This window comes from Entamoeba histolytica, genomic scaffold (genome assembly GCF_000208925.1).
Source record: "Entamoeba histolytica HM-1:IMSS scf_1104750516381 genomic scaffold, whole genome shotgun sequence".
NCBI lineage: Eukaryota > Evosea > Mastigamoebida > Endamoebidae > Entamoeba > Entamoeba histolytica.
Window position 1 is genome coordinate 65,672 of NW_001914893.1, and position 13,239 is coordinate 78,910.

A 13,239-nucleotide genomic window follows, 5' to 3' on the forward strand; every position below is an offset into this window, starting at 1 on the left:
ATATAGAAAAGGTCATTAAGAGTTGCAATAACCAAAAAAAACTAAAAAAAATAGGAAAAAAAGTTTTAAAGATCTCAAATAACAAGACTAAAGTAAGAAATGTCAGAAGAATTGAAAATCAGTGTTGAATCATTAAGACCTGCACTGTTTGAAGGATGGGGAAAGAAACAAGGAGGATCTGTAAAGACATGGAAAAAAAGATGGTTTGTATTAAAAGATAATCGATTATGGTATTTTGCTTCTAAAACAGCTGAAGAAGCAAAAGGATTTATTGAATTACCCCCAGGAACAGAAACAAAAGATGTGTCACAAAATAAAAAGTTTATGTTTTCTATTAACTCAAGAAATACAAAAGGGTCTCGTGTGTTTTATATTGTCACAGAAAATTCTGTTGACCACGCTACTTTCTTTGATGCAGTAAGAAAAGTATTAAATAAATCTTCTCCTTCTTCTGTTCCTGCTGCTCAATCAACAACTCCTGTTAATGTCCCTAAAGCTGAAAATCAATTTACTTTACAAGGAAATAACTCTTCAACTGGTCTTTCTACTTCAACTCAACCAGTTACTTCAACAATTCCACCAATGGCAGATGCTGTAAATATTCCAAATTCACTTCAACCAAAATGTGATGGAAGAAAAAATATCAATAAAATTAAAGCTAAAATATCTTGGTTACAAGTTGAAGGAGAAAATGTTGTTGAATTTTGGAAATATTGGATGGATTCTACTCCTCAATCAGATGCCCTTGAAGTTGGTCAATCAATTCAATTTATGCTTGTTGTATCAGGAAATACTGAAAAATTAAGTTGGAGAGTATTTGGACCTCAAGGTGCTTTAATTCAAAATATGGTAGATTTCTTTTGGAATGTTGGTGCACCTGATGAAGAAATTGATCATTTAAATAATTTAGGATGTCAAATTAATCCATCTGAAATTGGTTCTTGGATTGATATGAGTGTAATGAATGGTATGGATGGAGGATGGTTCTTTAAAGGTGATTTAGTTTGTGATGTGATTAGAGACACTGCTGATAAATGTGAATATGCTGAACGACTTATTACATGGGCTAAAGAACATGGATTAAATTATCTTTGTCAAATGGGAAGAGATATGGGAGCAACACCACCTAGACAATCAGAATTTAGATTTAAGTTAGATGGTGTTATTTCATCAAGAATGGAGAAAGTACACTCTGCATTTACTACATTCGGATTTCCACCAATACCTGTTAACATTGTTGAAATATTAACCAATTTACCTCCAGTTTATACCTATTTCTATTTATGTGTCATAGTTAGTTCAGAAGGATTTGTTAAGTTTGTTATTATTCATTTCTTATTATACAAAATATATTAATCATTATTAGAATAAGTATATTAGTTCCAGCACCAAAACAAGATGTTGTTGATGCATTCTTATTTGCAATGAGTGATGTTAAGGATACTCATATTGCACTTCATAAAGACATTACAAATACTTTAGGAAATACACCATTATTCGTAGAATATTGTTATCTCAATCCTGGTTATGGGTATGAAGTATACAAAGAAGGGGCAGATGTACTCGTACATTATAATCTCGGTTCAGAATCACGATAATCATTATTTCTCTCATTTCCTTATTTTCTGGTTTCTTTTAAAATTTTGAATATCTAAGTTGCCTATTTATTGAGGAAAGATGAAACCCAAAAATTAAAAGATCATCTCATTAATTTAACCATAAAATTATAAATACTTTCTTAAAATGATAAAAAGCAAAACTATAAACTATAATTTAGTAATATTAATAATATAGAATTGAGGGAGAAAGAGAAGAACTCAAAAACGTAAAAAAAAAGGGATGACCACTTCAACGAATGATATTAAAACAGTGCATGTTAATAAGGGAAAAGAGTTAAGAATTATTACTGGAGAAAATTTTACATTTAAAATATTAAAAGGACAGATGGAATGGAATGGATGTGAGTTGTCAAATGGAACTGCACAATCTATTCAACAAAATACGTGGTTATCATTTTATGCTATTGAGGAATCTGATGTTGAAATCGTTAATTCAAAGAGTTGTTATATTGGAATAAAGTCAGTTGTTGAAGAATATTATTCTATTTTCAATAATTTAAATGACAATCGTAGTCATTTTGCTGAAGATGAACCAGCACAAATTATTCTTGTTACTGGTCCAGCTCGTTCTGGTAAAACAACATTCGCATTACATCAACTAAATTATCAAGTTCAATATGGGTATAATCCATTGTTTGTTGATTTAAGTTTATCAACTAATATTATTACTGTTTGTTATTAACTTTATTTATTAATTTTATAGCAATATAATAAATTATAAAATAACTTTTTTGTTTCTTTCTAGTTTAACATAATGAAATGTTGTTAATATTTAAACTAAAAAATTAACTTTTAGCTTCCAGGATGTATTGGCTGTACTGTCGTATCAAATACCTTTTCACCAACAACACAACTTGATTATAACTTTAATCAACCATTAGTGTATTGCTGTGGAACAACAAAGATAGAAGATAAAAACCCATTGTATTATCATTATATAGAATTATTAGCAGCTAATTGCTTAACGAAAATGAATTCAGACCAATCAGTGAAAAAGAGTGGAATGATTATTCGATGTCCATTTATTTCAATGGAAGTAATTAAAAAAGTTGTTAATAGTTTCAAAGTTGATTTAGTTTATGTTATGGATAGTGAACAATTATTAAATGAAATTGAGTCATCTCAATTTGACCATTGTGTGACTTCTTCATTTGTAAATAAACCTGCAGGAATTCCATTATGTATTGAATATAATTCATTTATTAGACGACTTCAACACCGAGCGGTAAATAATTATTTTTATGGATGTAGTCCAGAATCACCTTTATGCCCACGTTCATCTGTATTATTAAGTTCATCAGCTAAAGTAGTAACAATTAAATCATTAAATAATGAGAATGCTGGATTTCTTCCTATTGGACAACCCGCATCTCAAAAACCATATGTTGAAGAAAAAGATAGACAAGATATGAAAAAGAATGATGTGTATGCTTTATTAAATTGTACTACTGTTGATGAAGTATTAAATGATACAACAAATGTTATTGGATTTGTTACTGTTGAAAATATTGGTATTTCAGCAGAAGATCAAAATATTCTTTCTTTACAAATAGAAATTTTATCACCACATCCAATTGAAGAGTTGCCAAGTACTGTATTGGTAGCAACAGGAATGAAGATAGAACATGATATTTAAAAACCATTGATTTTTTAATTTAATTTTTATTTCTTTTAAAAAGAAAATAAGAAATTAATTATTTAAAAAAATTTAATCAGTTACATTTTGTTTCAATTACTTATTGCTATTTTCAACAGGTTCAACTCCATCAGAAATAATAGCATCTCCAACATTTTGTGTTGGATCTGGTGTTTCTGTTGATTTGTTTGGAGTATCTTCAATTGGCACTGATGTTTGATCATTAATTGTGCCTTTTTCATCTCTAAGAACTTTTAGAATACTTGTTCTATAAATATCACTACCATCTAAACTTGTTGAAGTTCTTACAGTATCCATAGACGATCTACCAACATCTGCAGAAGATCTAGACATTTCATCAAGTTCAATTGTAACTTTAGATGGTGATTGAACACGATTGAAACCAAAGATCTTTGTTGTACGTTTATAAACACTGGCAACAATAGAAATAATTAAAATTCCACAACAACACATAAAGATATTAAGAAAGTGTAACCAAGTTTTACCAAATGCAGAACATAATAACCCACAAATAAAAGGTGATAATGAATAAGTCATTTCACCAATAAATTCACTAATACCTAAAAATTTACCATGATTATGTGAAACTGTAATTGAATAATATAAATTGGCTTGTAATTCATATCCTGCAACTATTCCCATTGGAACAGAAAATATCATTACTATCCATCCATTAGGACTAAATAAAAGACCAAGAGCAACAACTAACATTGTACAAAGAGCAAGAAGATTAAATCTTTGTTTATATTGCCAATAACTCCATCTTCCAAGAACAATGAAAGTAATAGTTTGTACAACATTTTCAACAAATAAAAATACACCAACAAATACTGAAGCTTCTTCAGAAATACCATTAAGATGAATATGATGATCATCAGCATAATCTACATATTGATTACTAATAATAGCAATTACACCATAAAGGAATAAATGCACTACAATAGAAGAATAATAAAAAGTTTTTGGATGACTTCTAGTCTTAACAGTATTTTGAAATACTTTCTTTGGATTTGTTTCATCATTTTTATATCTTGGTTTTCTTGGGAAAATAATAAAAATAAATAATGGTAATACTGCAGCAACATATAATGAGTAAGATGCACCTAAAATACTAATAGCACTTCCACCTAATAAAAATCCAACAGCTTTACCAAAAGCACTTAACATAGCGAAATTTGATATATTTTTATTTTCTTCACCAATATATGACTCTGCTCCAATTAAAGTTTCATCTGGTGACCAAAACGCTGCTAAACCAATTCCTTGTATTATTAAAAATATAAATAAAACACTTGTTCCAGTATTATTAACATAATAAATAGCAGTAAAAATACAACTTAATGCTTGTAAAATACAAGCTAATTCACATAATATTTCACCTCTCCATTTATCAGTTAATATTCCCATTACTGGAGCTAATACTCCAGCAAGACAAAATGTTACTGCATCTGCTGCTCCAATAAGTATTGGACCAGCTTGAAGTTTTTTTAATAAAACGGGAAGAACAAGCCAATAAAAATAAACACTAAAATCGAACATCATTCCAGTAATACAATATAAAGGCATATTAGCCTTTTTATACAAACTCTTTAAGCTAACCATATCCACTAATTATTAGATAAGTTCTTATTTTCTTTAAATTGAATTAAAATTCTTTTCCATTATTCAGTTACATTTTTGTGGGGATGTACTTTTTAAATTTTTTCTTTGAAGACGAGGTATTTTTCCCATTTTTGGGCATACATTTTTGTTTATTTTTATTTTTTTCTTTTAGAAGTTTTAGTAATATTCTTACTTTTTGATGGTTTCAAATGGTTTGCTTTGGGTCGATTGAATTAATTAGAAATAGTAAAATATTTGTTACTTTAGTCAATATTATTTTGCTTTATCCGTTTATAAAAAATAAAAAGTGAAGAATAATATTATAACTAAACTTTTGAAGATTAAAACTTTCTTCTAGAAACTAAGAAAATATAGGTTTGTTGTTGTCGAACAGAAATAATATAATTCACCATCAGTTATTTAATTTAGGTTACCGTAATCACCAAAATGTTTTCTTTCATCATTTTGACGTTCTTTCTTTCTTTTAATTACTGCATACACGATAATGGTTCCCATTACAAGGGTGCAGAAAATAACAATTACTGCAGTAATTATTCCAAACCACATCCACATCTCCCATTCTTTTTGTTCTGCTTTTGCATCTCCAATTTTTGTTATATTTAGTAAAAATGAACGGTCATTAACTGAAGGGACAATAAATCCTGCATAAATCTTAAGTGGAGAAGATGGATGAATATCAACTGAAACTCGTGCACCTAATCCACTAGCACATTGTAAATCTTCAGTAGAATAACTATCAGCTAATTTAAGACATTTACCACCATTTTCATAGATGACATGAATAGCATTTAATCCATCTGAATATCCACATGTATTAATTTCAAGCACTAAGTCTTCATCTATGTCTACTGTATATACATCACCATATATACCTTGTGACTCTTGGTCTTTATCTAAACTTGAACAAGAGTCTTTAGTTTCATTAATATAATGTGGAATAGTAATATACCTAAAGAAAGGAAGATCTTTTATAGTGACTGTAGTACCATCAGCATCTTGTTCTGGTACATAGTCAAGATTAATATTAATTAATTCAGTAGTTAATTCAGTTGAATAAACAACTAATTTGTATTGGACATTTGTTTCTATTTTGATAGGAATACCAAGAATGACCTTATTGCATGTGTGGTTATTTGCATCTTCAAGGAAAATTGAAAATGTTACATTATTAGTATTTGATGAAACAAGAAGAGAATGGTTTTTAATTGAGTCAAATATAAATGCAGAAGTATAAATACTTGTTAATTTCATTGAAGTGCATTGAGTTTTCTCAGTAATTGTTGTACTTAATTGTGTAGATAGTTGTATTGGAATATCAATAAGTTGTGGATCAGAATAAGGGTTTGCAAGTACAGCACAAATACACAAAAGAAGTATTTGAATATTCATTTCTTTTAATAAATATTTTTAAGTGCTTTTTATTTAGAGATGTAACTTCTTCTTTTTTCCTAGTCATACTTGATAATTCAGACTCTTATTTCTTATAATATTTTTTATTGTCTACACCTCAATAAACGTCCCATAGACAGGTATGAAAATAAAAATTTTCCAAAAAAATAATTTTTATGAACTTTCTTCTTCTTTATTCTTTAAATTTTGTTGAAACCCTCTTTGGATTTTTGAATAATTTTAAGTGATAAATTAAAAAAATACTAAATAAACTTGTGGAAAAATAATTAGTTTCTTTACTTCTGGTTTAAAGAAGAATATTAATTGAATAAATAATAGTATAAGTCAACATTGTTCTGAATTATAATGAAATAAAATATCTTTTTATTGTTATTTTAATAATACTTTTTCTGGCTTTTCATTTCAAGTAATAACTTGTAAGTAATTTATTCTCAAAAACTATATCTTTTTATTATTATTATCCCAAAAACGAATAACTTCATTCTATTTTAGTAGGTTTTGGTTGTTTTGTTTTACTTAAAAATAATTTACTTTATATTAATATAATAAAAAAGTTAATAATATTTTTTACTATAAATATTCTTTGTTTCTCATAAAGAATATTACAAAAGAATTTTTTGAATAAATTTATACATTAATTGAGTTGTCATAAACCATAAAGGAGAGAGAGACATAATTTTTTTGATTTATTAATAAAGCTAATATTTAATTATTATACAATTTAAAAAAAAACATTAATTGAGTTTGTACTAAAAATAATGTTATATGAGTTTTTCTTTCTAGACATTAAATTTTAATACATGAATCTATGAAAAATGAACCTGAGACATTTTCATTACTCTTTTTTTTTTATTAAGCAATTTGAAGAACTAAATGTATTATGAAACATATATATATTAATTTTTAATGATGTAGTTATTTTCTTTAAGTGAAATAAAAAAAAGGTATTTGTTATATTCATAATTTGAATAATGAATTATTTTAAATTGAATTAGGTTTAATATTTCAAATCCACAGTCAGAGTACAAAAAAAGAATAAATTTATTATATATTTTGTTTCAGAGAAGATTTAGTTTCGTATATTTTGAGTAAGTCAATTGGAAGTTATTTATAAAACAAATAATCTGTTGAGATAAACTTTGTTTTTGTTAAGATGAAATGGATAATTATTTGAATAAAAACTCACATAGAAAGTATGTCATCACCAAAACATAATTTTGTTCCTTTTTATTTAATCCTCAAAAAGTGAAGTCTTATTTCAGAATTGATTAAATAAATAATGAAAAAAATAGAGAGAATAATAACCATTAAATAAGAATTATAAAAAGAAGGAGATGATGGTTTATTCTATGAGTAAGTTATACTCAATGAAAACTAAACAAAAACCATAAAAATAAAATTAATTTATGTTTTTTAAATAAAATTAAAATTTCATAGAATTTGGCAACAAGCAATTATTTTAAAGATTTTTGATGGTAAGAAATGTTTAAAATAATAAATGAAATCAAACAAAAATCAAAGGGGAATAAATAAAAGACAAAATCATCCGAATGGTTCTTTTCTTTTTAAAAAATAAAAAATGACGAATTAAAAGAATAAAAATCCGACAAAACAAATGGGGGTTAACCAAAAAAGAATAAATCAAGCCTGATTCTAATATCTATTTAAGATTGTTCCATAATTATCTTTGTTTGGAATGGAAAGCGAAAGACAAACAACCCCTTTCTATTATTACAAGTTTTTATTGTAGTTTTTAGCATTTTTAGAAAAAAATTCAAGTCATTACTACTCTTTCACTCTTTGGATAAATTCAATTTAAAAAGTGATTAAAGAAGAATATTCTTTGTTAGGGGTATTTAATGATTTAGTTCAGTTCTATTTATTCAATTACTTATGGATTCAAATAGATACTTCAATTTACCAGAGCCTCATACTCAAGAATTTATTAATCAAGTATACAACATTTATGAATTTCAAAAAAAAATATTAGAAAGTCTTGATTCTAAAAATCATAATAACTATACAAGAGTAGAGAATTCTCCTATTATGTCAGATAAAGACAATGAAATGACCCCTTATATTTGTTCAACTAAAACAGAAATTAAACCACAAAAAACAAAACGTTATTGGACTAAAGAAGAATGTTTATCTTTTGAAAAAATAATTAAATTTTTAAATATAAACTGTGGACAAGCACTTGATTTTCGTTTGATCTCTATGTACGTTAAGACAAGAACACCTACTCAAGTTAGAAGTCATGCACAAAAGTATTTTTTAAAAGAAGTTTGGTATTTTATTTTTATAAAGAATGTTACATTTATTAATGTTATTTTTTAGAGAGAAAATAATTCTGTTTTAACATCAAATGATCTTATAGAACTTAATACACTTGTTACAAATTATAAAATAATGAACAAACATGGAAATCAACATCATCTTCTTGTAAAATAATTAACTCTTTTTTCTTACGTTAAGTAATAACATAATTAAAAAAATTTGTTTTGTATTAATAACAAAAATTTTCTTTATCTTGAATAATTTAATTTGTTTTTATATTAATAAATAGAATATAACTTTTTTTTTCTTTCATTTTATGGAGTTTTTTGTTCAAAAATATGTTTTTATCTTCTTAACTTCCATAAATTAATAAAATTCTTTATATTTTAGCTACTTTAAAAGAAAAATAACTCTTAGTTATTAAATTCTATTTTTTTCAACAAAGATGTATAATTTTTTTAAGTTGAAACTCAAACTGATTATTCTTTAATATTTGAAGTAACTTCTTTGTTGATTTAAAAATACAAATTCAACAACTAAATTCATAAAAACATATCAAATTTAAAATTTATTTTCAAAAAAAAAAATAATAATTATTAATACTTTTGAATTTGAAAATAGATAATTAATATCTATTAAATTATATAAGTTTTTAATTACAAATCTATTTGCTTATTATTTTGAATTTAATTTTATATTTTCTCATGTTATAATTATATTATTTTTTATTTATTTTTTAATAACGAAAAATGATTATTACTCTTTGTTTTGTTTTTTTATTTAATTTCATTACAATTCAATTATTCTAATACTTTGATTTGTTATTTTTGATAAACATTTATTTTTACAATTAATTGAATGAAGGTATTATGTTTCTTTTACAAGAATCAATAAATAATTTCACAGTTTTATAAGAACAATAACAATATTATTTATAATGTTTTTATCTAATTAATAAATATGAATTTTAATGTAATTTGATGAATATTTTTTATTTAAAAAAAAAAGAAAAAATAAACCAATTTAATTTAAATAAAAATAATATTATATAATACTAAATATAGAACCCTGGAAGTATTTAAACAAGAAAATTAAAAGTCAAAAGTATCATACATGGTGCTCCAGCTAGGCTAAACTCTTTTAGTTGTAGACCTCGTTTAAGATCACCTAGAGTAAAAGATATTATGAAAAAAAAAAGAAGACATTATTCAATTAATAATGTTTTAAATTCATAATAAATAAATATAAAAGAATTAATTTGATAATTAAATGGTATCTTTTAAGTTATTATCAATAAATAAAAATTGTTGGTTTTCAGTATTTTCAGTCTTTTTTAACCAACAAATAATTTTATTTAAACCTTTAGTATTCTTTCTTGAAACATCCATTCTCAAATTACAATGAGCACAATTAATATAAAAAGATCCATTTCCTACTGGTTCTAATTCCCAATGATTTTCTTCAAGACTTTCAATTCCATTTGTTTGAGTTACTTTTGTTCCAGGTTTAGTTTTATTATGTTTTCTACCAAGATATTTTTGTGAATAATTACATTGTAAAACTATACAACGTTCATGTCCAGGTATTTCTAATTGTTTTATCTTAAATAACTGATTTTTTTGTTGGTTTGAATAAAATAAACTTATTGGACTTCTATCTTTTATAGACTCACCATTTACATCAATTCTCATAGTTGGAGCACAAACAGGTTGAATTTGATATATAGTATTATTAAGAATAGTACCATATAATACTTTTCTGTCATTTTCTATTTTCCATTTTGTTTGAACTTTATTTTCTAATTCTTCTAATTCTATTTCTAATTCTATTACTTCATTGGATTCATTAAAATTGGATGTTTCTTCTGGAATTCCTTTTAATTTTGTTTCAATTATTTGGTATTGTTCATTAAATCCTTCTAATTCTTTTATAAAATGTGTTTCACTTTCTATAGAGTTTATTGTTTGTAACTTTTTAATAACTAATGATATATTTTTTAATGTATTTATTAAATACTTGCGCTTCTCTTTTTCAGTTATTTCATCCCTTTTTTCTTCTTCTTGAAGAATAAGTGATTCTTCGTTCATTATTTTTATGCTTTTCAGTTCTTAAAAACAAAAAATTTAAAATTATTTTATGTTTTACATACAAAAAAGAAAAGCCAAAAAAAAAATATAAAACTCAAAATTATAAATTCATTTTCAAGATGATTTTATTCTACACTGTTGTTACACTATGTTTTGCTATTCAAAATAATAATGACTTACGCCAAATTCTACAAAGATCAGATTTTGTTATTAATTCTGCAGATAAGTTCATTGATGACTTTAGAAATACATTGAAAAAATCAACTATTGCAACTGAAATGTTTATTCAAAAAGAACCACCAAAATTACATAAGAAAGAACAGATTAAAAGAATTCATTCTATTCAAAAGAGTCCTACAAATAGAAAGTATATTAAATCAACTCAACCTCTCATTACATCTCATGAACCAATGAAAATAACTTCATTAAATCAAAGAATTACTGAGTTTCCTTATTTCACACCTATGTTAAATGTTAATGAATTTACTCAAACAAAAGATAAATGTAATCCTCATGCTCCTTCTTATGGGTATTATATCCCTATTGTTATTCCTCCAAAGAAAATGTTAAGAGTATCAACTTGTAACAAAGACACAACTGTTTTTACCCCAATATCTGTTACTTATAATGAACAATGTCTTCAAGTAATTCAAAGAAAATGTAGGTTATGGAATGGAAATATTATTGAATATTTACCAAAAGGTAATAAAGGAATGGAGGCAATTGTACGTGTAGGAGCTTCAAATGTCAAGAATGCTACAGTAAGAATAACTGTTTATACAGTCCCAATAACAGAAAAAAATAAATTAAAGTTAGAACAAGGTCATGTCATGAGAGGTAATGTTCAACAATCAACAGTAAAAGTAACAACTAAAGATGGAGATATTGTCCCAAGAATTGATTTCAAAAATAATACTCAAACTACTCATACTTCTGATAATATTATATCTCAACCAAATCACACTATTCAATTACTAGAAAAAGATTTTCATAAAATGGGTGGTTGGTTTAAGGTATGTATTGCTATTTTGATTTCTATTCTTGTATTAACAGTAGGTGTAATTATTTTTGGTTCATTCCGTGAATCACAACTTCCTGAACAATATTCTCCATTTTAATTCTATTTTTTTTTTTTGTTTCATAATTTAAAAAACAAAAAAGTAAAAAAAAATTATGTTTTTATTACAATAATGGAAATAAACAATAAAAAAGAATAATCAAAAAAAAGTCATCACTCTCAACTGAAAATTGTCAAAAGAAATGAATTTATCAGGAGTGTATGGATTAAAAGAAAAACAAAAAGAAGTCCTTATTAATGTCCTTGAAAGAAAAATTAGACAAGCAGAATCTACAGAAAGTAAATGGAAATTATTAGTTTTTGATAAATTTTGCTCTGAATTAATTGAAAGTCATTTAGTTGTTTCAGACCTTAGAAAGAATGGAGTTACAATGATTTTAAATATTGAAAATCAAAGACAAAAAATAGATGATGTTGAAGCGATTTATATTATTCAACCAACAAAAAAGAACATTGAAATTATTTGTCAAGATATTCAAAATGAACTTTATGAATCATTTAGTTTATGTTTTAGTAACGAATTAAGTCAAAAACAAATGAAATATTTAGCAAAAGAAGTAGTTCAATTAGAAAAGATATACAAAATTAAAGATGTTATTAATGGATGTTTTAATTTCCAAATACCTGAATACAATTTAATTAATTTTAGCATGGAACACTCATATTCCCTTTTTAATAATCCAACAATTTCTGATGAAATGGGAATGAAATTAATAAATTATATTGTTGATAGTTTATTTACTATTATTTATACTATGAAAGAAATTCCTATCATTCGAACAAGGACTTCTTCAACTGAACAAGTTATTGGTGAAAAATTAGTTAAAAAAATTCGAGATTTTATGAAAAAAGAAGAACATTATTTCATCGAAAAAAAAGAACGAACTTTATTTATTATTTCTAATAGAAATTATGATTTATCACAAGGATTAATGCATGGATGGAGTTATCAAAGTTTAATAAAAGAAACACAAAAAATGAATGGAATGAAAGTTGATTTAAATAATACTACTGAATATATTGATAGTGATGGAGACATTTGGACACAATGTAAAGAAGGAATTATTTCAGATGTTGCTGATACAATTATTGAAAAGACAAAACAATTAGAACAAGTTAAATATATGATACAACAAGAAAATAATAGACTATTTAATAATGGAAATATACAAATTAATGAAGGATTATATACAATGAGTAAAAAATTAGAACATGAAATTGATTTACATACAACAATTGCACAAGCAGTCTTAAAAAGTATTCAAGAAAGGTCAATTGATTTACTATTTTCGTATGAAGATAATATCATGTCACATATTAAAATTGAAAAGACGGCATTACTTGAATTAATAAAAAAACTTGATAATAAAGATGATATTATCAGATTGTACTATGTCTGTTTATTAAATAATTTCCCTGTTGATGAAATAAACCAATTAATGAATGAAAAACAAATTGATTTAAAAGAATTAAAATGTATTGAACATT

The 13,239-nt window shown here is 25.1% G+C and overlaps 8 protein-coding genes across 8 annotated transcripts in view; 5 read left to right on the forward strand and 3 right to left on the reverse strand.

The window, feature by feature from the left end:
• Positions 1–99: 99 nt before the first annotated feature.
• Positions 100–1,620, forward strand: EHI_008090 (uncharacterized protein; the record flags this gene model as incomplete). Its single annotated transcript, XM_649295.2, has 2 exons — positions 100–1,316; positions 1,367–1,620. The coding sequence occupies 2 exons, from the start codon at positions 100–102 to the stop codon at positions 1,596–1,598; spliced, it is 1,449 nt and encodes a 482-aa protein (XP_654387.2). The 3' UTR covers positions 1,599–1,620.
• Positions 1,621–1,839: 219 nt separating this feature from the next.
• Positions 1,840–3,255, forward strand: EHI_008100 (ATP/GTP-binding protein, putative; the record flags this gene model as incomplete). The annotated part of the gene is made up of 2 exons (XM_649296.1): positions 1,840–2,289; positions 2,416–3,255. 2 exons carry the CDS (start codon positions 1,840–1,842, stop codon positions 3,253–3,255), a joined length of 1,290 nt encoding a protein of 429 aa, XP_654388.1.
• A 96-nt stretch (positions 3,256–3,351) lies between these two features.
• On the reverse strand, positions 3,352–4,878 carry EHI_008110 (transporter, major facilitator family; the record flags this gene model as incomplete). The annotated part of the gene is made up of 1 exon (XM_001913549.1): positions 3,352–4,878. The coding sequence occupies one exon, from the start codon at positions 4,876–4,878 to the stop codon at positions 3,352–3,354; it is 1,527 nt and encodes a 508-aa protein (XP_001913584.1).
• A 420-nt stretch (positions 4,879–5,298) lies between these two features.
• On the reverse strand, positions 5,299–6,288 carry EHI_008120 (uncharacterized protein; the record flags this gene model as incomplete). The annotated part of the gene is made up of 1 exon (XM_649297.1): positions 5,299–6,288. One exon carries the CDS (start codon positions 6,286–6,288, stop codon positions 5,299–5,301), a length of 990 nt encoding a protein of 329 aa, XP_654389.1.
• A 1,914-nt stretch (positions 6,289–8,202) lies between these two features.
• On the forward strand, positions 8,203–8,760 carry EHI_008130 (Myb family DNA-binding protein, SHAQKYF family; the record flags this gene model as incomplete). Its single annotated transcript, XM_649298.2, has 2 exons — positions 8,203–8,592; positions 8,647–8,760. 2 exons carry the CDS (start codon positions 8,203–8,205, stop codon positions 8,758–8,760), a joined length of 504 nt encoding a protein of 167 aa, XP_654390.2.
• Positions 8,761–9,851: 1,091 nt separating this feature from the next.
• On the reverse strand, positions 9,852–10,673 carry EHI_008140 (uncharacterized protein; the record flags this gene model as incomplete). Its single annotated transcript, XM_649299.1, has 1 exon — positions 9,852–10,673. One exon carries the CDS (start codon positions 10,671–10,673, stop codon positions 9,852–9,854), a length of 822 nt encoding a protein of 273 aa, XP_654391.1.
• A 119-nt stretch (positions 10,674–10,792) lies between these two features.
• Positions 10,793–11,791, forward strand: EHI_008150 (uncharacterized protein; the record flags this gene model as incomplete). Its single annotated transcript, XM_649300.1, has 1 exon — positions 10,793–11,791. One exon carries the CDS (start codon positions 10,793–10,795, stop codon positions 11,789–11,791), a length of 999 nt encoding a protein of 332 aa, XP_654392.1.
• A 142-nt stretch (positions 11,792–11,933) lies between these two features.
• The window catches only part of EHI_008160 (Sec1 family domain containing protein), a gene marked incomplete at both ends in the record, with an annotated part of 1,473 nt that continues 167 nt past the window's right edge, over positions 11,934–13,239 (forward strand). Inside the window, one exon of the mRNA XM_001913550.1 lies at positions 11,934–13,239. This exon is cut by the window's right edge and continues 167 nt beyond it. Coding sequence (XP_001913585.1) covers positions 11,934–13,239 — 1,306 coding nt within the window.